The sequence below is a fragment of the Xiphophorus couchianus genome, chromosome 13 (genome assembly GCF_001444195.1).
Source record: "Xiphophorus couchianus chromosome 13, X_couchianus-1.0, whole genome shotgun sequence".
Classification (NCBI taxonomy): domain Eukaryota; kingdom Metazoa; phylum Chordata; class Actinopteri; order Cyprinodontiformes; family Poeciliidae; genus Xiphophorus; species Xiphophorus couchianus.
The window spans coordinates 27,155,690-27,180,196 of NC_040240.1; the positions used below are offsets into that span (position 1 = coordinate 27,155,690).

At 38.6% G+C, this 24,507-nt stretch overlaps 2 protein-coding genes across 8 annotated transcripts in view; both read left to right on the plus strand.

Moving 5' to 3' along the window:
- Positions 1-12,899, plus strand: part of vars2 (valyl-tRNA synthetase 2, mitochondrial) — a 32,021-nt gene extending 19,122 nt beyond the window's left edge. For all 4 annotated transcript variants that reach the window (XM_028036674.1, XM_028036676.1, XM_028036675.1 and 1 more), the window contains 9 exons: positions 240-308; positions 392-470; positions 1,963-2,093; positions 3,049-3,201; positions 4,243-4,494; positions 6,431-6,542; positions 6,693-6,895; positions 11,152-11,301; positions 12,592-12,899. In XM_028036674.1, the coding sequence (XP_027892475.1) occupies positions 240-308; positions 392-470; positions 1,963-2,093; positions 3,049-3,201; positions 4,243-4,494; positions 6,431-6,542; positions 6,693-6,895; positions 11,152-11,301; positions 12,592-12,669 (1,227 nt within the window). In that variant the 3' untranslated portion in view covers positions 12,670-12,899. The remainder of the gene's footprint in view (positions 1-239; positions 309-391; positions 471-1,962; positions 2,094-3,048; positions 3,202-4,242; positions 4,495-6,430; positions 6,543-6,692; positions 6,896-11,151; positions 11,302-12,591) is intronic.
- Positions 12,900-14,929: 2,030 nt separating this feature from the next.
- On the plus strand, positions 14,930-22,364 carry mgat1b (alpha-1,3-mannosyl-glycoprotein 2-beta-N-acetylglucosaminyltransferase b). Of its 4 annotated transcripts, none has more exons than XM_028037021.1 (3): positions 14,930-15,393; positions 18,281-19,463; positions 19,892-22,364. In XM_028037021.1, the coding sequence occupies exons 2-3, from the start codon at positions 18,624-18,626 to the stop codon at positions 20,591-20,593; spliced, it is 1,542 nt and encodes a 513-aa protein (XP_027892822.1). In that variant the 5' UTR covers positions 14,930-15,393; positions 18,281-18,623; the 3' UTR covers positions 20,594-22,364. The 4 variants fall into 4 exon arrangements, with proteins under 4 accessions (XP_027892822.1, XP_027892824.1, XP_027892825.1 ...); XM_028037023.1 differs by having other exon boundaries at positions 14,930-15,215; XM_028037024.1 differs by having other exon boundaries at positions 15,389-15,498.
- Positions 22,365-24,507: the final 2,143 nt, after the last annotated feature.

The following is a 24,507-nucleotide window of genomic DNA, read 5'->3' on the forward strand; positions in this document are numbered from 1 at the left end:
TATGCACTTCTGGGACTGTATTTTCTTTTCCCCTTGAGTGCTAATTTTGGAATTCTATTTAAATATAAATGACTCTGTAATGAGAAATACACACTGAGGAAAATGCAGTTTGTATTTCTCATTGTTATCAACATGATAACAATGATGTTATATTGAGGTTATCACAGAAAACAGGTCTTTACCATTTCTCTTAAGGTGTTATAATGTAAAACTCACCTTGCGTTTTGTTTTTGTTATAGAGACTTCAGGAGAAAGTGAAGGAAGGAAACCTAGATCCAAGGGAGCAACTAGTTGCTATGAAAGCACAGGTTCTATACTCTTCAGTCTGTTTGGCTGGCTGGGTACAGTCATTGCTTTTTCTTACTTGTCTGATCTATCTGCTTCCCTACAGAGTAAAGACTATCCTAATGGAATACCCCAGTGTGGGACAGATGCTCTGAGATTTGCCCTTTGCTCCCACAAGATGCAGGGTAAGTTGCTCATCTCTTCTCAAGAGTCGTCATCACAATTAAGGTAGTGTTACAGAAAGAAAAAACTGTTTTGACTAGAGAGATAAAGTCACATTTTAAGGAAATAGTGAAAACCTTAGTCAATACTTTCACTGGCTGACAGGCAGGTTATGAATCTCTTCAGGTGAAGCAATGTATTTTGACTGTTGTTGGACTCTTTATCCATAACCTCAGTCCTAAGAAGTCATGTCCTTGAAAGCTCAGAGACACACTATGCACTATGTGCATGTCAGTACACACATTGTAGGTAGAACACACGCTTTCAATTCCCAATCCTTATCTCTAAAAGGATACTCCATGTATTTGAAGTAAAACTACTTCAGTAAACTTTGTCATTCAACTTTTACACCTCGTGAAGGCATTCACGAAATAGTGGCTATCAATCCTATTGTTTATTCATTTGTTCATTTAGAGATTTAGCATTTTGTAAAAAGAATGTTTCTTAAGTACACACCTTTCAAACTTCAAATGGGTCACAAGAGATTGACTTTTACTAAAATTTAGTGTTTTAATATGTTTTGTCATTGTCCAGAACAAATGAGCTGAGGCTCTCTGCTCCTGTCTTCTATGGTGTTTCTTCTCTTGTCACCATTGCAACATTTTTCAATTCCAAGTGACAAGCAAGCACAAACATACACAGACACACCCCCGCACACCCCTACACACACAGGGCTACACCCACACATCAAAACAACTAATCCAATTGGTTAAGGGTCATACAAACAGTCATCTTAAATTAGGAAATATTCTGGAGATTTTCTTTTCAAAGCCTCCCTGTCACTTGTTGTCAACCATCTTCTCTGTAAGAAATGGCTGAAGAGTGCACAACAGGACATGTGGGAAATTCTTATCCCCAGATAAAATATATAACTCTGACTGTGCAGACAGAAAAACCTCATGTGTGAATGAAAAATCTGTTAATCCTACATTTGCTCATAATTCCACACTGATTGGCATTGGCACACAATGTCATACATCTGGATTTTACTTGTGCTAATGCAGTTTTCTTAATTTCAGCTGATTGGTTCAAAGACACAACATGACTCCATGTTGTTTTAAAAAGATTAGCCACCTGTGTGTCTCTAATTTGGAAATTTTGGAACAGTTTTCTGAAATATTTTTTCCATTGTTCATTTTCATTCTTTTGAATTGTGGATGTCTTTACATTTTGAAACTATGATTTAATATATACTATATTGCTTACATTTATGCAAACCTGCATTAAGAATAGTTGTAGTTTCTTTTTCTACAAAATATTGTTTCTTTTGTTTTTCAGAACTGTTTCAGTTTCAAAGTAGATTAAACTGTATTCATCTTGGTGTAAGGATAACTTGGTGCACAAATGTCCATTTGCATGAAACTACTCTAATAACACGAGGAGGGAAGACATACACAATATAAAGTTTGTGCTTTCTTAATGACTAATAAATATATTTGTCTGTTTCTTTACTAGGTGAAGACATTAGTTTGTCCATATCTGAAGTTCTTGGTTTCAGACACTTCTGTAATAAAATGTGGCAGACTCTGAGATTCACATTGGGAGTTGTTGGTGATAACATAACACCTGTGGGAACACTTGAAGGGGTATGGTGATTTCTAAATTTTGTGTTTATGTCACCTAATGTCAATCATAGTTCCTGTTTTCCTCTCCCTTGTGCTTGGTTGCTGAAAAGTTTTTAAAAATGATATTGACCGGAGCAACAGCAATTCAGTCCCTGTTGTGGTGTGTCTAAAAAACCCTGGCTATGTCAAACTCTATGGGTAAACCCATATTCAGAGATGAATAAAATGCTATTAGAAAAACATTTAATTTATCCCAACAATCATATGGAAGTGTCTATCATTTTGCACCAGAAAAGCACAGTTCCCGGTGTGGCAATCTGTTGATCAATACTTTGTTTACCAAGCAAAAGGTTTTTCATTGGCAAAAGACTAAGAAAGAGACTGCTGTGTGTATTCAGGTTTCGGAATATTTTTTGGTTTCCAATATGTTTTCCAATATTTTTGACTGGCTTCCAGAAATAGTTATTCTTAATTGTTACTGCAACAGTTATTAAGCATTTTCATCATATATTTTGAGAACATCTCTCAGCTCATATTTAGTGTGGTGTTGTTCTATTTTACATAAAACCTCCTGTGCTAGGTAATAGAAATTAGGAAGAGTTTCAGAAAAATGGAGAATTTTCTGAAAATGGCTTCTAAAATGTTCAACCAATTATGTACTGCTGTGCTGAATTTAAACTAGATGATAAGTTCTCATGCACATATTTGCTCTTTCTTGTGTGTGATGTGTGTGTGTGCTGGATTTTGCAGGTCACTCATTGATACTTTTGTAATTCCTTGCTACCTTCTAGCAAGGATTGAGGAATTTTCATTCCTCCATCTTTTCAGTGTCTATTAATGGAAAAGGTTTTCCATTGGTGTTCCATTCCATTCATGGACACTGAATGGATAAAGGTCAACTGGGAGTGAGATGGAGCTGATAATAACCCTTGTGCTAACATTGCCTTCAGAATGTTTCTCTTTTTCCTTCTTTTAGACAACTCCTCTGAACAGCATGGAGCGGTGGATCTGTTCCAGACTCTACAGCACAATTGTAGAATGTGAGCAGGCGTTTGAAGCTTATGAGCTGCATATTGTCACATCTGCTCTCTACTCCTTCTGGGTGCACAACCTGTGTGATGTTTACATGGTAAGGAGCCGATTTTCATATGGGAGAACAGGTCTGTCTTATTATGTTTATCAGAAACAGGTGAATGGAAATGACTTTTACTATGTGAGGCACAATCTACCCTGTTATTTGAGCATTGCAGAGCTAAATACAGGGTATGGTTAATGAAGGCATATTTATATTTTTGATATTCATCCTGGTAGAAGATTTCAACTTCTGTTTCCATCCATCCACCCACCCATTCATTCATTCATTCCTTCTTCCCTCCCTCCACTTGGGGAAGGGCATCCTCCCTGACCCAGAGAAGGCACTCAGACTTGGAGGCACAGATCCTCATCCCAGCTGCTTCACGCTCGACAGCGAACTGCTCCAATGAAAGCTGTAGATCACGACCAAAACGGATCCCCTCAACATGTTGACTGCACCTAAAAATTCTGTCCATAAAAGTAACGAACAGAATCGGTGGCAGTCGAAGTCTCACCAGACACGAGCCCAACTTATTGCCGGCAATGCGGAAAATAGGTTTCTGTAGGACACTAGTCCTACAGAAACCTAACAGCCCATATCAAAGGGCCTGGTACCCTATACTCCCGGAGCACCCTCCCCAGTACTCCCTGAGGGACACGGTCAAATACCTTCTCCAAGTCCACAAAGCACATGCAGACTAAGGTTAGACGAACTCCCACGCACCCTCCAGGACCCTGCTGAGGGTGTAGAGCTGGTCCAGTGTTCCATGACCAGGACAAAAACCACACTGCTCTTCCTGAATCCGAGGTTCGACTATCTGCTGGAACCTCCTCTTCAGGACCCTTGAATAGACCTTGCCAAGTAGGCTGAAGAGTGTAACCACTCTGCTTCTGTTTCCAAACAGGGTGACATCGACCAATTACAGATGTGTGTGCTTAGCTTGTAAAAGCCAGATTGATAACTAATATTGTTATGGTTGTTGGTAATCAATGCTGAGACATGTTGCTTTCCCTAAAAATGGTATAGCAAACATGTCTACACATTGTTTCAGAATGACAATGTAATCTTTGTCATTTCTGTGTTTCTGTCCTGAAGGAATATGTAAAGCCAGTGCTGCTGAAGCAGAATGAGGGAGTTGAGGTCCTGACAGACAAAGACCACAGCAGCAACACGACGCAGGTGGCCAGCACTGTTCTCTATCACTGTGTGTCTTTGTCTCTTGCTCTGCTCTCTCCCTTCATGCCCTTCATCACCGAAGAGTTGTGGCAGAGACTGCAACCATTCAGACCAGGAGCTATGGCCCAAACCAGCTTGTGTTTGCAACCCTACCCCCGATCCACTCAGCTGGTGAAACTTTAATTATTATTCTTGCCTCAAAATCAATACTTACATTTTACATGGTTCACATAATATATTTATGGTTGCAATAGAGTTTATCTCTGCAGCCTGGGAGGATGCAGTTATATGCAACAGTTTAAGTCAGTGCTTGCAAGAAAAGAACATTATCTTTTAAATGTAATGTAAATGCTAGTGGCTGGAGATCTTACTGATTGTATTTTCAGACATCTGGTAACACCTGGTTTAATAAAGAAGGACAACTTGCTTTGATGTGTAAATACGGTACATGAGGTAAAGCCCAAAATTATTCATATCACTGGCAGATTTAAGTTTAAATAATGCCTTCATTTTACCAACATGTTTTTTCTTGGCTAGAAGTAATATTGCAAAGTTTTGGAGTGTTTCAACCAAAGTACCAACATTCATCTGATAGAGAATCTGTGGACAGAGCTAAAGATTAGGGTGATAGCAAGGATGCCTTCCAGCCTTGAAGTCTTGGAGCTCATCATCAAAGATAAAACATCCAAATACTCATTAAAGCATGCAAAACGCTGCTCAGTAAGCTTTGACTGCTGTAATGCCAGTGAGTAATTTGATTAATGTGTCATTTCCAACATGACATTCTTTAATAAAGCACAAAAAATAAAAACACTACTTTTGAGAAATGTATCATTTCCTATGAAAAAGAAACTTTTTGGTTGTAATAAAATAATTACAAATTTAAATTTGCCATTGGTGTGAATACTTTTGGACTTAACTGTGCAGCTAAAATTTGATATTTACTTAAACTGCATAAAAGTCTCATATTAAATCAGATTAAACCTTTTCTGTTTAGGATTAATAAAATCATTTATATTTTCTAAAAGCCTGAGTAATGAGAAAGCAGGATTTTTTTGTTACATTCTTCAAATGTAGAAGTTTACATTAACTTTTATTACTACACCTTCAATCTAGGAGTGCACCGATTTATCGGCCAGCTGATTTATCAGTGCCAGTTTCCTTAATTTTGGGAGATTGGTGATTGGACGATTTTCACATGTGATCCTATCCACTGATGTTATCAACCTCTGCAAAAGTCTAAAAATCAACCACTGTGCTTTCTTTTCTCCTGTTAGAGAGGTTTGACTTGACAAACTGACTGACCAGGTCATGTCTGCACATTTACAGTTAACAACAGTCACCCCATTGTTGCCAATTCAGCAACTTTCTTGATATATTGAGCAACATTTCAGACAAAAAAATGGTATCGGCCCAAATCAGAATAGGTAAGTTAGACATTTTAAAAGATTAGTAATCGGCGATCAGCCAGAAAACTGCAATCGGTGCACCCCAACTTCAAACAGGCCGGATGATGATACCATAGCGTTGTTTGCTGCTGAAAGGCTAATTCCCAGACCTGTCAATGTATTTTAAGGTAATTGGTGGATTGAACTTGTGTAGCACTTTTCTAGTCATACAGACTACTCAAAGCTTTTACACTAGCACCGCTTTCACAAACTCGCACGCAAAATGCATCTTGGCCTTTGGTACCTTGCTCAGGGGTAAATCAACACCTGACAAAGAAGGAAGCGGGAATCAAAGCCACAACTTTCTCATTGCAAGATGACTATACACCCCATGAGCCACAACTTCTCCACACTTGCACACCTTAAACACTGCTTTGAAAATGATAGACATCTGATACTCAAGTATAAACACCATTGGGATGTATCGCTATTTCAGGCCACTCTAAAAAAATGTATTACTCTAAAAACTATGTAGACATGATCCAGTCATAAAATTTAAATACATTTCTTCAGATACTGTGAAAATGTATTGTATTTAAACATAGAACTTTTAGGAAGTTAAAATGTCTAAAAAAGACGAAATGTCTTTTTTTTTTACAGTATATGTAAATATGTAGTTCAACTGTTTTCTTATTTGTTTAACTTCTCCATGTTGCCAGGCTCACTGGTATTTTCCGGAGGAGGAAAAAGATTTCCTGCTGGTTCAGAATGTTATCCGAGTAGCACGTTCTCTGCGAGCCCAGTGTGGCCTAACTAAAGAAAAACCTGTCAGTAAGTCAACAGATTAATAATCATGTAACAATGTGGTTGTTTACTTGCATACTTCTACATGTAAACCTTGGTATGTTTCAATTCAAGCCCTTCCTGACAAAGGGTAAAAAACAGTAGCTAATATATCTACATGTTTATACATGGTTTCAGTGTGGGCAGTGTGTTCACCAAGCCAGGCCCAGACACTTCTTCGCTTTGGCTCAGCTGTTTGGACTTTAAGTCGAATCTTAAGCCTCCAGATCTACTGTCCAGATCAAGATGGTCACCTTCCCTCCATCCACTCCACTCCTCCTCCTACGGGATGCCTCGTTGCTGTGGTGGACCACACATGTCAGCTACACCTCCACATCCAAGTGTGTATCATACTCATTCTGATATATCTTATATTATATAAACTTTATTAAAGCTACAGCAATCAAGCCCTTTATAATGGCCGAACAGCTTTTTGCATGTTTGAGCTGGTATTTTGATTATTTATCTTGGATGCTGAAATCCAAGTCTTAAGAGTTTGGAAAACCTTCTTGCAATTACCTTAATTTTTATCTCCAGCTATCTGACATAAATTAATTAATTAAGGACATTAATATTAACTCCAGGCAGAAGAAACATGTTGGTAAAATTCAAAGCTACTTCAATCTTAACTTTTGCATTAGTATGAACAATTTCAGGACTATTCATATGCGGCTTTGGTAAAAAGACAAAATACCCAATTGGTAGAGAGGATTAATTACCTTAGCAATAGAACAGTGAGGAGGATAGAGCTAAAGGTTAGAGACCAAGATGGTGACCAGTGCAGTTGTTGTGTGATATTGACCTTTTGCACATGACATGACCAAAAGAAAATTAATAAAAAACAGAAATCCAAAATACAGCAGTCTTAATCCAAACCTCACACTCATCTCCTTTGTCTAAAGCAACCTCAGACTCATGAACCATCTGCACCAAGTCACTTAAACTGGCTCTTTTTAAATATCTGATTGCTATCTGATAAAAGCCATATTAGTTAATGACTTCATCACTCAGCATAATATTGATGTTATGTTTCTGACAGAAATATGGTTAAATGACAATACTGAATCACCTGTACTAATCGAATCAGTGCCTCCTAATTACAATGTTTTAAGTGAGATTAGAAAACATAAGAGGAGGGGTGGCCTCCAAATCCTTTTAGGTCATTTTAACTCTTTTGAATATCTGGGAGTTAAAGTAAAAGGCCATAAACAAACTCTGACATTAACTCTGTACAAAACTCCAATATATGTGTAAAACTTCTTTACTGACTTTAATTTCTATCGCTCAGCTGCATTGATTAGAATTGTTTAATAATTGTCTGTATTTTAACATCCAGGTTAACAAGCCTGAAGACAGAGGGGCAAAAAAGCTGTGTCTTGATAATTTTGTTCTGTATGTGAAACAAGCAACACACACTCTAGGACACACACTGGACCTCATTATCAGTAAGGGTGTAAATATTTCCAATGTCTCTGGAACTGATGTCGCCCTGTCGGATCATTTTGCTATTATCTTGGAAACTACAATGTCCGTTGACTCATTTGGCAAAACAGCGACTATAACAAAACGTTCTTTCATAGACAACACAGTAGAAACATTTAATCAAATCTACTCTACCTCCTACATAGAGGGAGAAGAGGAGTTTATAGATAGATAGATAGATAGATTCTAATTTCAGATATCATTGATTGCAGTGCTCCCATTAAAGGGAAGGTTTGTGTCTGGTAGAAAAAAGTCTGCGTGGAGAAATGTGCAAACAGATCTGCGAGACAACTTCGCTATAGGGTGAAAAATCTATAATAATCTATGGAATTATACATTATGGAATCTATAGAGAAAGACTGCGTAGCTATCACTCAACACTAAAACGTGCAAGGATAACGTTTGCAGAAATTATAAACAAAAACATTAATGATGCTTGAGCTTCATTAATGTTTGCAACAGTTTACAGGCTCACAAATTTTCCTGACTAAACTACCTGACCTGCAATCAAGCAAGGCTTGCAATAAATTTGCCAACTTCTTTGCAGAGAACATTTAAAAAAAAAAAAAGGCAGAAAAAATGGCTCGATTTCAACTACTTGACCATAAACGCCTAGAAGAAATTATAGATCAATTAAGCTCAAGTTCCTTTTCTTATGAAAGTCCTCACTGTCATTGCAAATTATTGGATTAAATTAGTAAACTACTCCCTCTCACCAGGTGCTCTCCCCAGGCTTTAGAAACCACTGATAAAAAAGAACCAACTGGACAAATCACTACTTCAAAGTTACAGGTCAATCTCCAACCTCCCATTCACCAGCAAAATTATTGAAAAATCTGTTTTAAAAGTTAATTACCTCCCTAACAGTAACCAACCACTTTGATGTCTTTCAGTCTGACTTTCACACTCACCACAGTACTGAGGCTGCCCTTGTCAAAGTGTTCAATGACATCCATATAAACACAGACTGTTGTAGGACCACAGTGCTGGTTCTGTTGGACCTCAGTGCAGATTTTGACACTGTTGACCATGACATATTAGAGTTTGAATCTTACATAAAGAACAGAGATTTTTTTGTTTCAATAGGAAACTTCTCATCAAAGCAGACAGAAGTCAAATGTAGGGTGCCAAAGGTTCTATCTTAGGACCTCTCTTATTTAATATTAAAAATATTAAATAAATATTTAATATATGCTCCCACTTGCTAAGGTTAAACAGGAGATAGGATTAGCTACCATAACTATGCAAATGATGCATACATTACATTAGATCTACATTACGATGTCAGCAGGTGACTCCAAACCCAATCAGTCACTGAATACATGCTTAGAACAGATACAAGTGTGGATGTGCCATAACTTTCTCCAGCTGAACAAAAGCAAAACTGAAGTTATTATCCTTGGATCTACAGAGGAACAATCTAGAATCAATGCACAACTTCAGTTATTACAACTAACAACCAGCAATCAAGCCTGAAATCGGAGTGTAGTGAAGAACTCTGACCTGAATATTCATAGCCACATGAAGACAGTTCCAAAGTCGGCCTATCATCTGAAGAACATCTCCAGGACTAGAGAACTAATGTCTCAGCAAGATCTAGAGAAACTCATCCATGTGTTTATCTTTCGTCAGATTGATTACTGCAACAGTGTCTTTACAATGACTACATTTTGGTTAATCTTAGCATTGTTGCTAATTTTCAGCATCTGTACCCCTGATTTGTGTCAGATCAGAATACTGGGTTCCAACAGACAGGCACACTTTAACGGGCCCCTTTTAAATTTCTTAGGAAATTTTCTAGGTGGACTTTATTGTACATTCATCCATCCATTATCTTACACCCTTATCGCTAATGGAGTTGCAAAGGATAGTGCCTATCTCTAGCGGTCAACGGGCGAGAGGCGGGGTCACCCTGAACAGGTCAACAGGACAACCAATCATGCATTGGTTGTCCTGAAGAAGAGGCGCATCAGTGCCTCTTCTTCATGAGAACCCTGAGGAAGAACCACCTGTCCTCAGAGATCCTCACGAACTTCTACTGCTGCACAACTGCTCTGTCTCCGACCGGCAGGCGCTGCAGATGGTGGTGAAAACTGCCCAGTATATCGCCAGGGCACCGCTCCCTGCCATCAAGGACATCTACAGGAAGCGGTGTTTGAAAAGGGCTGGGAAAATCTCAAAGGACTTCACTCACCCAGCACACACACTCTTTTCCCTCCTGCCCTCTGGGAGGCGTTACAGAAGCCTACGGACCAGAACCACCAGGCACCGGAACAGCTTCTTCCCCACAGCTGTCACGCTTTTGAACGCCTCCTGACATAAAACATAAACTATAAGGACTGTACTCCCCTATCCTCTCATACAACAATAACACATGGACTATCCTCACACACACACACATCACGGACTGTTTTCTTCACACACACACATACAACCTGTAAATTTTATCTGCCATTATTTATCTTGTATTATATTATATACATACTGTATATAATCCATTCCCTAACATTCTTGTATATGCTGTATATTCTGTATAATCTGTGCATATAGCTCCCATATTTATATTTATACACAATATCTATATTTATATCTATATATATTTATACACAATATTTATATCTCTTTGCTATAACCCCTTATAGTCCATACATACATAGTCTTGTACATCTGTATATAAATATTTATATCTCGTAGAGCACTTCTGGATGGATGCAAACTACATCTCGTTGCTTGTACTTGTAACAGTGCAATGACAATAAAGTTGAATTCTATTCTATTCTATTCTATTTACACACCCACACGTAAAGAGAATTTAGAGAGATCAATGAACCTGACAATCATGTTTATGGACTGTGGAGGGAAGCTGGAGTACCTGGAAAGAACCCACACCTGCACAGAAGGCAGGATCTTCTTGCTGCATGGCAACAGGGCTAACAACTGCGCCACTGTGTAGCCTAGAATTTGTTGTGACATTGATAAATACAAATTTGTATCATAATAAAAAATTGATCACAATAAATGACAATATGATATATGTTCACCCCTCTCTATTACCATATGTCTAACAGAGATAGTCTGATTGATTGTTTTTTTTTTCCTTTTGTTTTTTTTTTAGAGTGGAGTTGACATTGAGCAACAGATCCTGCATCTCTCTCAGCGGAAAGATAAGCTTCTTCCGAAGATGGAAGAAAGTCTTTGCAAACTTCAGTCTTCCAACAATCAAACCAAGACTCCAGCACATATCAGGCAACGGATGGAAAGTAAGGTGAGAACTGGACAAAAAAAAATCCACTTCATCTAAATTGGGTTATTTTCCTTACTTCCTATCTTAAGATTTGCCTAATTCTACAGAACAGGAAAATTTGACAAATAAAATGTAAGATGTTAGAATTAAACTGTTGTGCATTTATTGGTTAAAATATTAACCAATAAATATCTTAACCAATAAGATATTTATTGAATGTGGTCTGTGAAAGAACCACAGTTCTGGTTCGGTTGGTTGGTTGGACGTCAGTGCAGCTTTTGACACTGTTGACCATGACATATTACTGAAACTCCTGGAGAGTTGGGTAGGACTCTCCTGTCCAGTACTCAGTTGGTTTGAGTCTTACATAAAGAAGAGGGATTCCTTTGTTTCAATAGGAAACTTCTCATCAAAGCAGACAGAAGTCACATGTGAGGTCTCCCAAGGTTCAATTTTAGGACCTCGCTTATTCAAAATCTATATGCTCCCATTAGCTCAGGTTCAACAGGAGATAAGATTAGCTACCATAACTATGCAGATGATACACAGCTCTTTATTACAATATCACTAGGTGACTCTGAACACATCCATGCTCCAAAGAGATGCTAAGAACAGATAAATGTGTAGATGTGCCATGACTTTCTCCACCTGGACAAAAACAAAACTGAACTCATTATGTTTACATGTAAAATAAAAAAACAGTTTTTTGTTGTTGTTTTTTTTAAATGGTCATTTTTGTGACAAAAAAATTACCATTTACATTTGAGTGAGATTTTTCAAACATTGTATTACTTATTTATATATTTGTGTGTATGTGTGTGTTACTTGTATTAGGATAAATATGGCTGTTTAATCTTCTAAGTTTCAATAGTAAAAGATTAAAATTATTTTAAAAAACATTGGTTTTGATGATACTGATGTTAAGTAACAGTGAATGGAGTCAGCGTTCAGTGTACTTAGGTGAGTTCCGGAGCTTCGTAGTTTATTGCCCACAGAAAACTTTTGCATGGCCACCACACATTTTCAAGAAGAAGGTAATTAGCTTCTGAACATTTACTGTCACGTCATGTTCATTTTTATACATCCCAAGTTGTGGGTAAAACTTTGCACCACACATTTTTTTGCAAACGCAAAAAATGTACGCACAAAAGTGCGTACATTTTTCACACCTAATTTGTTTGTCAATTTCTTAACATCTAAAACCCTAGACATTAAAATAATTTGTTTTCTATCATGTGGACATGTCTGTACTTGAGTTGTGATTGTGATAATAGTTAATTTTATGTATATTCTATCACCTTGTCTGTTCAGGTTTCAGTTTTGAAGCAGGAATTAAAGACCATTGAAGATCAGATAAAAGTTCTACAGGAGAAACAGTCGACGGGATAACTACAACTGAAGGCCATACTGGAACCTTGGAGACATCAGAGCTTGTCTATTTATTGATACTGCTGCTTGAGTCAAAGATGTCTAAAGCATCTTGCATTTCAGCACTGCAAAATACAGCAAGAAAATTATGGGTTCGTACAATTATAATGTGATACTGTGTAAAAAAACAGCTCTCATGCTAAGGAACTTACTATAAGTTGTAAATAAATATAAATATCCAATCCATTCTAGATGGTATAGTAAAAGTTTGTCATTCTTCATTGTAATTAGATTCTTCACTGCCTATTGCAGCTAGTGGATGAGCCTGAACATGGCCTTTATGCAGAGATGGAAAGTAACTAATTACTTTTTCTCACATCACTGTGGAGAAGTCAAATTTGTCTGTGCTTTGCACTTTTTGAAGTTTACAATACCTGAACTTATGCTTTTACTAGTTTTTGTATAAAATATTTTAGTCAGTTACATTGAAATCATATGTTAATGTGTACATATAAAATAAAACTCCAGAAAAACAGCACTGATCCTTCTGCTAGGTTAGTTAGATTTCATGATGATGCATCAACTTACTAAGTGCTTAAGTCAAAGATGTTAAAGAAGCATGCTAATGAGATGATCAGCTGCAGAGAATCATAAACACAGTTGGATTTTGATTTAAAAACAAACAATTTTATGAGGGAACACCTAAACAAAACAATGCAACTCCAAATCAGTCACACCTTTGTGGAATCAATGTCACCAGATAGTTAGTAACACTTTTTTTGAATCAATTTAACTCGCTGCTGTGCAAATGGAACACACAAGTGGAAATGAGAGTCAGTTAGCAAGATAACTTTTATAAAAGAGTGATTTTGCAAGTGGTGACCAAAGATCATTTCTCTGTTCTCATCCTTTCTTGTTGAACTTTTAGTCACATTTTCATTTTGGCATCAAGGCATCATGAGGTGTTTTTTACAGCCCACTGAAGTTGCTCAAGTAGTACAACTAATCCAAGATGGACCGCTATGCGAGCGGTGGTGAGAAGATTTGCTGCATCTCTCAACACAGTGTCCAGAGCATGGATTAGGTGCCAGGGGACAGGCCAATACACCAAGAGACGTGGAGAGATTCCATAGGAGGGCTTCCAGCAGCAGGACCGCTACCTTGTCCTTTGTGCAACGAGGAACAGGAGGTCCACTGCCAGGGCCCTACAAAATGATGTGCATGTTTGTACTCAAACTGTCAGAAACAGACTCCGTGAGGGTGGTATGGGGCCCTGACGTCCACATATAGGGCCTGTGTTTACAGCCCAACACCATGCAAGACAAATGGCATTTGTTAGGGAGCAACAAAATTGGCAGATTCGCCATTGGCACCCTGCTCTTCACAGATGAAAGCAGGTTCACACTGAGCACATGTGACAGTGCAGACACCGTGGAGAACATTATGTTACCTGCAGCATCCTCCAGCATGACCGGTTTAGTGGTGGGTCAGTCATGGTATGGGGAGGCATTTCTTTGGATAGCTGCACAGCTCTCTGTGTGCTAGCCAGAGGTGCCCTGACTGCCAAAAGGTACCAGGTGACATCCTCAGACCCATTGTGAGACCATATGCTGATGCAATGGGCCCTGGGTTCCTTCTTATGCATGACAGTGCTAGGTCTCATGTAGCTGAAGTGTGTCAGCAGTTCCTGTAAGATGAGGGCATTGATGTTATGGACTGACCTTCCCGTTCCCCAGACCTGAATCCAATTGAGCACATCTGGGACATCATGTTTCAGTCCATCCACCAACGCCACGTTACACCACAGACTGTCCAGGACCTCTGTGGAGGATCCTGGACAGAGGACCCTCTGTGTCCAGAGGGGCCTCCAGGTCTCCTGGGAAGAAATCAGTCAGAACATCTGCCGTCTCATCAGGAGCATGCCCAGGCATTGTCGGGAGGTTATACAGACACATAGAGGTTACAAATATTACTGAGCCTCATTTAGACTTGTCTTGAGGACTATTCAGTAACGTTGAGTCATGTTATTTTCCACTTTCATATTGAGTATGAATCCAGATTTCCATGGTGTAATAATTTAGGATTTTTGATCATTTTTGTTCACAATCAATTCCACTGTTGATAAAGTTTTTCAACTCGAGAATGTTCGAGTTCTAGGATGTGTTATGTTGGTGTTTAATTTTGTGAGTTTTTGTTGTTTGTTTTGGCCTTTTTTTTCCTTCTTTTTTTTTTTAAGGATTCATCCATTCGGGACTACTCGGGTGAATTCGGTACTAACCAGTCATCAATCCGGAAGTGTAGTTTCGGCTAGGAAGAACTGAAAGATGCTGTCACCATACATCAGCGACAGGCGCCTGTGAAAGAGCATTAGGATAGAAAAGCAAAGGAACCGGTGCAAGAGAGAACGGGAAACATTTTTTTAATATATCTAAATTGTTGCATTGCGTCCTTTTGGATTTAAAACACAGTAGCAGTGGAGCGTCAGTCCCTGGGCAGACACTGTAGTAGCAACAGTTCTAGGACGAGGAACCAGGAACCTCGGGCAATAATGGTGTTGGGCTGTGAAGGTGCGAGTGACCTGAAAGCTTCCGTGACAACGTACAGATATGTGCTGTGATTTGAAGGCAGACATTGGGAAGGGGCGGCTCGACTCATTGATAGCTAGCTAAACAGCTAGCCTCTTGGTCCTTCAGCTGAATGAGCCTTAGATCGAGCTCCAGAATCCTCTCTAACAACAAGCCAGATGTAAGTGGGATGAGTTTGCTGCATTCATGTCTTCAGCTTGAACAGGTTTGGAATGGAAGAAAATTCTGCCTCTCTGTTCACTGCTACTTATCAAGCTAACAGCAGGTGAGGTTTGACGATCCTGACATACCTGCTGAAAAGAGCGCTGCAGTCAATGTGTGTTTGACTGAACCATGTGATAGTCCCAGTTCTATATTTGAGGCTAACATAGCAAGCGGATGGGCTGCTTGCTATGGTACATAAGTGGAGCAAACAAAGTGAGCAACGTCGGCCGTCAGTACTAATCACCCAGGACTGTTAGTGAGCGACTAACTGGAACTCAGCTGTGGGATCCAACCGGTCAGGTCCACGTTGTTGTCTGAAGGAGGGAGGAGCGGACTGGAGACAACAGTGTCAGCTGGTACAGTTTGAGTGAGGAGTAATGATCCTACCCCGTTCACGGTTGTCTTCTGTTTTGTGCGAAGCTTTATTAGCATCAGGAGAGAGCTGTCCTACAGACTTCAGGTATGCTAGCTATTATTTCGTAGCCGTAAACTTCCCCTAACCTTAAGAGGTTTTGACGTGTTTTTGCCTTCAAATTGCTCAGATGCTCTGTTGCTAAACAAAGTTGTTCTTTGTTACATGTGGTTTTAGACTGATTTTCACCCAACGATTCAATTTGGCAATTCGTGTTAATAAATTAGATGTGGATGGGTCTAAGCAACATGAAGTCAACTGTAATGTATGGAAAGATGTAGGAAAAATTACTTTCTGGTCCGTCAGTTTTTATAGACGCTTTTGTTACATTAGATAGAAATTATTTACTCGATTGTTTCTCCGCGAGAAAGTAGAAAAGAGCAACTCCTACCAGAGTGTTTAAGCATGAGCTTCTCTTTGGATGTCCGGATAATTTCTGTTACAACGAAAATCTAAAAAAAAAAAAGGACTGGTTAATCATGTAATTGATGTGAATTTTGGGGAAATCGTCATGTTTAACAGACCAAACTCTGAATTGTTAAATTTATCTACAGAAAGTAAGTTGTGGTTGTGAAGAAGTGACAATGATATTGTTGGCTGATGGTTCACAGATAATTTTATTGGTCCTATCACAGAAGCAAGACACTTCAGTTGTCATATTCTGATTGCAGTGATTATTCTTGCCGAACGTCCTTCTGTACAAGATTATTGCTGTCCTATATTTGTCAACAGTAATAGGTTTAGGTGTTTCTAATGCTGAGAGGCTTTCTGTGGTAGTCAGTCTAACCTGTTCCTCCACTCACTTAAATCATTTTAGGTAAAAGCAGATTTGAGTCAGGACTGTTCTACATGCTTTGTTTTGAGTCTTCTTGCTGGAATTGTGCTACAAAAGGAAAAATTTATTTTAAAAAAGATTTGTGCCATTGCTTGTCAGCATTATCACATAAAAAACCCTTTGGTTTGTATGTCTTGAATGTTATGTAAAGTTGGAAAGCCTAATGTGCCATGTCCTAAAGTTGTTATTTTAGCCAAATATTTTCAATGATAACTTACTGGGGCTTGATTTATTGATCTACTGGCCAGTGTTCCACGTTGCATAGAATCTGTTCTTATAAACTTATTTAACAGCTCAACTTTCTAGTTTTGGGGAAAAAACCCTCAAATTTCACAGCTGTTAATAGCATATAACAGAGAGCTCTTTGTTGAAATAATAGAATTGTAAAACTACTTTCAAAAAGGAAAATTCTTTGTGGTATTAGTTAGTATTTTTCCCCATCAGCTGGTTGTAAAACTTGGGTAAGTACAAACAAAATGGGAAGAATGTTAAAGGTGACTTCCAAGTAAATCAAGTGTGCTATCATGTCATGTCAAAAATGTGCAACAAGAAACAAAAGCCAGAAGAGTGGAAACAGGAGCAACAATGTTTGATTAACTAAAGAAGGAAAACCACCTTGAAAAAAGAAAGGATGGCTCCAGTGGGCTAACGAGAAAGCAGACATCAGCTGTTACTGAGTAAATGAAATGGGGATTCTGTGATGAATCTGTATTAATCAGGAGGAACTGACTCATCTGCATTGGTCAAGGCAGACAATTAATCATCATTAATTTGGACAATAAAATCCTGAAGAGGTACAACAGATGATCAGTTCTGGTATTTTTTTATTGTAGTGTCTGATGGGGAATAAAAGCAATCTCTTGTATTTTCTTTCTTATTTTATTATTTAAATGTGAGAATGTCTTTTTTTTGAGTGGAGGCAGTGGCATCATCATGTTCTGGAACATTTTTGCTGCAGGAGGAACTGGTGCATGAGGATGCACCAGTTCCTCCTGTGCATCCTCATGCACCTGTGGTTGAGAATTGAATATTCAAATTGAATTGAATATTCAATTTGCCTCATTTACTCATAGAGTAAATGAGGCAAATTGCTTCTTTTACTCTATCCTTGTCCTTTATCTTTTGAAATTACTGGTGAATGAATGCCACTAATGCATAATCATTAAAAGAAAGATATCCATATTAAGTATTCTGATTTGTACAGTTGAATGACTAGCTGATATTATTTGCAAGACACGAGTTTGGCTCCCACTGTGTGGGAATCTGGAGAACAAATCATTAGATGTTCAATCATTGGAACATTTGGTCCAACGTTTCAACTGGCCAGGACTCTTTGTGCTTCGAGTTTGCATGTTCTTCCTATGCATGTGTGAATTCTCTGAGAACTCCCACTTCCTGCAGGGTGTAACCTTCCCCTGAGGCATGCATTAATTGATGACAAAATGTTAAGTTTTTACATTCAAAAATATCATAGTTACTAATCGGATCATAAAAACAAAAGGACACTATTTAGAACCGGTTATTGTTTTTTGTGATCTGTTGTAGTCAAATATTAAAATGTGATATGAACTGTCCTCTTCCTGTTCTGTTTTTCAGGATGATGGGGAGCAGATAACCTCTACCTTTTGACATTTCTTCAACCTAAGTGAACCCACTTTCCCTTTTTCTGAAAGCCAAGTCATTTTTCCTCTCATTCAATGAGCTCGTCAGGATTTCATGGATTGCAGAAACTCCAGAGAAACATCATGCAAGTTTGTTTTAATTTGGCCTTCTGTCCTCCTGATACACTCCTGACAAATAATAAAAAAGAATGAAATGAAAACCATGTGAGCAGAAATATTATCCCTGTTTGTGTAGTATTGTAACCTTGGGTTGTTGAACTTCTATTCTGTTATCAGATTCCCTACCAACATCATCCGTTTTGTCTGGTTTGTAGGCCATGGTTCGCAAGAAAAGTTCTTTCATATTATGTGGTGCTTTCCTGTTTGTTGCCTGGAATGCGTTGCTTCTGCTTTATCTTTGGGGTCGACCTCCCATTGGCCGTCTTGGAGATGGTGGAGGAGTCGAACCGGGGGGAAAGGAGGAGTGGGGTGCTGGAAGGGGTAAAATGGGCCAAATCAACCTTGCAGAAGAGATGATTCGGCTGGCAGAAGAAGTTGAAGTTCATCTTGATACCCAGAAAAAGCTACTGAAGCAGATTGAAATTCACAGAGAAGTGTGGGCTCGGCAGAAGGATCTTGGGAAAAGGGAAACTGGTTCTAATATCAAAGAAGCAGGAGACCAACAGCAACCTCAGAAAACTCTAAGACCTCTCAGAAACAGTGTGGATGCTGTGGACCAAACTAATACACAGAGGCCTGTTCATGAGGTAGCACCAAGCTTACCTTTGGAAGAGCCTAGTGAGAAAATCAGAAACATTAAAGTGACAACTCCCATTCCCAGCCCAAAATTCATTATTCCCATCCTGGTTATTGCTTGTGACAGAGTCACAGTGAAGCGGAGCCTTGACCGACTCATATCGTACCGTCCTTCCACAGAATTATATCCAATCATTGTTAGTCAAGACTGCGGCCATGCAGACACAGCTCGTGTGATTGGTTCATATGGAGATCAAGTGACGCATATAAAACAGCCAGACCTTGCTGACATCAAGGTCAGGCCAGAACACAGGAAGTTCCAGGGCTACTACAAAATCGCCAGACATTATCGATGGGCACTCAACCAAGTGTTCAACACCTTTTCCCAGTCTACAGTGGTCATAGTGGAGGATGACTTAGAGGTGAGCATTTTGACATATTTTCGCATAACCTACAGGTGTGGTACAGTAGACGTTATGTTTGAATGATTCAACTCTGCAACTTGCACATTCTGCACAAGCACTGTTGGAAAAAATACTCCAAACTACTTCTGTACAACTTTAATGTTACTGACCAAATTGAAGCCCAAGCAATCCCTGTATTGATTATTTGGGAGTTACTGAAAATAACCTACATAGTTGAAGTGTATCTAACTAATACAAATATAAAGTTAATGCCATAGTAATTATGATCATTGAAGAAAGTCTCAGAATTTAACTGATTGTAAAAGTAGAACTGGTGTTGCTTTAGAATTATTGAGGTTAAACAGAATCTTTTGCTGGTTGTATTTATCTGTTTGTACTGCATTCCTAAACTGAGAAAGCTAATGTGTATCTCTTCTCCTATTCAGGTGGCACCAGACTTTTTTGAATATTTCCAAGCCCTGTATCCCATTTTACGCTCTGACCCCACCCTATGGTGTGTTTCTGCTTGGAATGATAATGGCAGAGACGCTTTGGTTGATCCTTCCAAAGCTGAGCTCCTTTACAGAACAGACTTCTTTCCTGGTCTGGGCTGGATGCTGCTGAAGGAGTTGTGGGATGAACTAGAACCAAAATGGCCTTCAGCCTTCTGGGATGACTGGATGCGTCAACCTGAACAGCGCAAAAACCGCTCCTGTATAAGACCGGAAATCTCCCGGACTATTACCTTTGGCAGGAAAGGGGTCAGTTTAGGTCAATTCTTTGACCAATACCTGCGCTATATTAGGCTAAACACTGAGTTTGTGCCTTTCACCAAACAGGATTTGTCTTTTTTGCTAAAGGAGAAGTACGATGAAATCTTTGTTCAAGAGGTTTATAGTGCCACCTTGGTGAAGATTGAAGATCTTCAGCACGGGGGTAATTTAAAAGGACCTGGACCGTACAGGGTGCAGTACTCCAGCAGAGATAGTTTTAAAGTCTTTGCTCGAAATTTGGGGGTGATGGATGACTTAAAATCTGGAGTTCCTCGCACAGGTTACAGAGGAGTAGTCAGCTTCTTACACCGTGGCCGAAGGGTCTTCTTGGCCCCACCAGAGGGCTGGACGCAGTATGACGTCAGCTGGAGCTGAGAGTCGCCCAAAGTGTACAGTAAATTTTATTAAAGACTAATGCTCTCTGAGACCAAAGAATATTTGACACATTGAGGGCAACACAAATGGGACTGCTCATCAATGAAATAAGGTAGTGGTGATCCTTTTCAATAAGGGAAAACCTTTAGGGGAAAAAAACTAAACTGGTTTAAAAACACTTACTGGCAATGTGCCTTGCTTTTTGGACCCTGTTTGTTTTTGTGTTCCGTTCTAAATGGGAACTTCAGCAAGACTTACCAATATTATTTGCAGTAGTTGCAGGTAGAAGGAAGAAGTCAGCGCAAATAATTCTTGATGTGGGAAGAGACACGAGAGGTAAACTCAAAGGTCAGCATTTGGAAAAGGAAAATATCTGAAATGACTTCTATTTTCCTCATTTTTTCTCTTGACAGAATGATCCAATTAAGACTCTGTTACTTCAGGAGTCCTTGACACTAACTATAATTATAAAAATTTTTAATTTAAAATCAAATGGAGTAACTCAGCAAGGTTTTAGGTTATAAAAAAATTCAGTGTTGAGCAAAGCTATTTTTCCTTTTGAAGTCCACTAGTTTACACTACTTATATCCAGACATAAAGGAATGTGTTAAAGAAGCAGTAACACTAATCACATCTAGCAGCAGTAAATTGGGACTAAAAATACTCAACAGGCCTATATTGCACTCTTCTGGAATTCTACACACGAGGCAAGTAGTACTTTAAAATGTAACTATTGAAAACACAAAGGCATAGCCTTTGATGAATATGTCTGACCAAAATTGTGTTAATTTGCTCAGATTCCAGTATGAAAACAACACTGTAATATAAAGTATCTGATCCTATTTCAGGCCTACACATTCATATATTGAGCTAGTGAGTAGTTCCAAATCTGAAGACCTATTTTTCAAATGGACATTGTCTCAGCCTGTTACCAGTTTCTACAGGAGACAGATAATACCACCTTCATTCAAATCAGGTAGGTTGAAGCAGGAAGATCCAGGACCAGGGGTTCTGCCAGCCCCTGAGAATCAGCCCTGATTCTTAGCACAAACTCCCAAATATTTATCAAATGTTTTCCTGCTTCAACAAGCATGACTTTAGTTGGTGATGGAGACTTCTTTAAGATCTGATGACAAGCTTGTTTTGATACCTTTGTGTTGGAGCTGGCAAACTTAAAAAACACAAAGGACACTAATGCGGTAACCTAAGCAGTAGTGTTGAGAACTACTGGAATAGATACTTATGCCATAAAAATTACAAGGATTTTTTTTTTCAAATGTATTTCACTCGACCAGCAGCAAGTGAAAGGATGTTCTTGGTGCAGTGATAATCTATTTCAAACCACTGAGATGGATCATTAGGAATTATTTGTTGAAATGAAATACCATATTAGATCAGGAGTGTGTCACTGGATGAATAAATTAAATGAGGTGCTGGAAATAAGTTTTTAAGTTAATGTCCTGAATACATTTTTTAAAACTGCACATGAGACTGAACCAAGCTGGATCAGATCATCCTGATGATGTACATCCTGAGGCCCCGGAATGGGATGAATTTTAACAATGACATCTAAACTCTGGTTTTTGCTGTTTTAGGTTACATGTAAATCCAACAAATGTTATGTTTGTCCTGCAGCAAACTGGAGATTATTATCACTGTACTGTAATTAACTTTGGGTTATTAGAATACCATTTCTGTACAGTGATGTGAAAAACCACTGCCGGAACTGTTTATAACTTTATTACAGAATAAATTAAATCAAATATTTTGATATTTGTGTACTTACTGAAGAAGTCTCATCTAATTAATATTACTGAACTTAATGTTCTGTTTTTGTCATATTCATATGTTGTCACGGTGAAAAAAACAAAAGATCAGACTGATTTATTCCACATAAATGCAGATGAGCAGAAGCTTACTTTCATGCAGTCTGAGCAGGGAGTTACTTAACTTTTAAAACAGCTTTTTCAATAATTTTGCTGATGAATGGGAGGTTTTAGATTGAGTAGTGATTTGTCCAGATTTCTCTTTTTTTAGCAGTTGTTTGGTAACCTGTGGCTAGTGGTTGGTTGGATGGAGCCATTTATTATCCAACTGTGTTTGCTGTATTTACTTGTTTTTAATCATATTAATAACAGAAACTACCCAAGTGACCCTTGTCAAAAGTTTACAAAACCAGTTGTTTTCTCTTTTTTTCTCTTAGTGCATGTCAGCTTAATGTCACACGCAGACCCGTTGCCTTGGCAACCGACAAACAACAGATCCAGGTGCCCACAGAGCAGAGATTACGTTCAAGTGTATCAGAAATTAATATTAAAAAACACAAAAATATTTCCCACACCTAAAGTACATAAACATACACTCAAAAAATTCACCCCTTTACAATTTTATGTTTTTTGAATTTTCAGACTTAATGTTTATTTGTAATCACTAATAAGTGATAGCCTGAACACTAGTGGTGGTTGATTATCTAATAAACACCTGCTCTAATGATAAAATGTCAGAAAGTAAATGTGTGGGTCGCCTTATTTTTGTGTTAACTGAACCGAAACACACCAAACTGTGACACAGGTATTAAGGTTGTCAAAGTAGTTAAGCCACTGAGGAGTAGTTAGTCTACTCCCCACTTTCTTTATACATTCTTTTTAAGTTAAAACTTTTTCCTGACCTGTGAAATGTGGATCTCTTGGACCTTACCTTGCTGTCATAGCGTTGACAGTTACTAGTAAAACATTGTGTCCCTTTTTCAGATTCTTTGCTTGTGCCATTTTCCAGGTCGCCGATATTCCCAAAGCAATAGTGCATGTGGCGCACTGCTGCGCACAATAAGTCACTAATATAGATCACTCAGTGGACTTGCCATTTACATTTTACAAAGGAATTTAAAAAAGTGGTCGTTCACTGGCTGTTAATGTTTGAACACAGTGTCCACAAATAGATGCAGGCATATTAAGGCAGAAAGGTGTACTAAATATTGGTGGGGACTGTCTCTGTCAGGCTGAAACAGGTGAGGGCATGTCCACACTTCAGAAAGTTATGCCTATGAAGAAACCTCCAGCAGAACCAGAACCAGAATCTGGCTTAGTATAATCAGCCATCTGCCACTATGGGCTGGAGATTTGAGAAGGCAGAGCAGAATGGATTAGATTATACTGCAATGTTGACCTCTCCCCAGAGTGGCTCAATGATGTTGAGGCCAGAAGATTGAGATGGCCTCTCCAGAACCTTCACTTTGTTCTTTTGTAGCTGGTTACAAGTCAACTTGGCCTTGAGTTTTGGATCATTGTCATTCCTACATATAAATGTGTTGGAACTTCATGTACATCCAATGTGCAGCTTCTGGGTTCAAGAGTGCAAATTTTCTTCCAGTATTTTCTAATGACATGCTACTATAATTTTTGATCGTATTTCCTGTGCCTCAGTAGCTCTCACATTCCCAAGCTATCAGTGGTCCACCACCATGCTTCACAGTAGGTGCACTTTTCACTGTTGACTCCTTTGCAATTGTAATGTTTATGGTTGTGGTCAAACAGTTTAATTTGGTCTCATCACTCCAAGTAACATTGCTCCAGAAATTTGAGGCTTTTCTCTGTACTGTTTTTGCATATTGTAAACAGGATACTTTGTTGCATTTGCATAGCAATGACTTTCTTCTGGCAACTCGGACATGCAACCGATTTTTTTCAAGTGCCTCTTTAGTATGCATCTTAAAATGGCTACACCACTTTTTTCAGTGAATTCTCTACTTCAGCTGAAGTTATTTGTGGGGTTTTCTTTTCCTCTTGAACAATGATCCTAGCAACTGTTTACTTCTTAATTAGAGTTTGAACACTGCTGGTTGGTATTCTCAGTTCCTTGGATGTCTTTTTATATCCCTTTCTTGTTTTATACAGTTCAGTTGCATTTTCCCTTTT

Bases quoted from the DNA above. Each gene is read 5' to 3' on its own strand.
- mgat1b (XM_028037021.1), top strand. From the start codon at position 18,624: ATGGTTCGCAAGAAAAGTTCTTTCATATTATGTGGTGCTTTCCTGTTT. The intron at 19,464-19,891 runs GTGAGCATTTTG...TCTCCTATTCAG, and splicing joins TAGTGGAGGATGACTTAGAG to GTGGCACCAGACTTTTTTGA.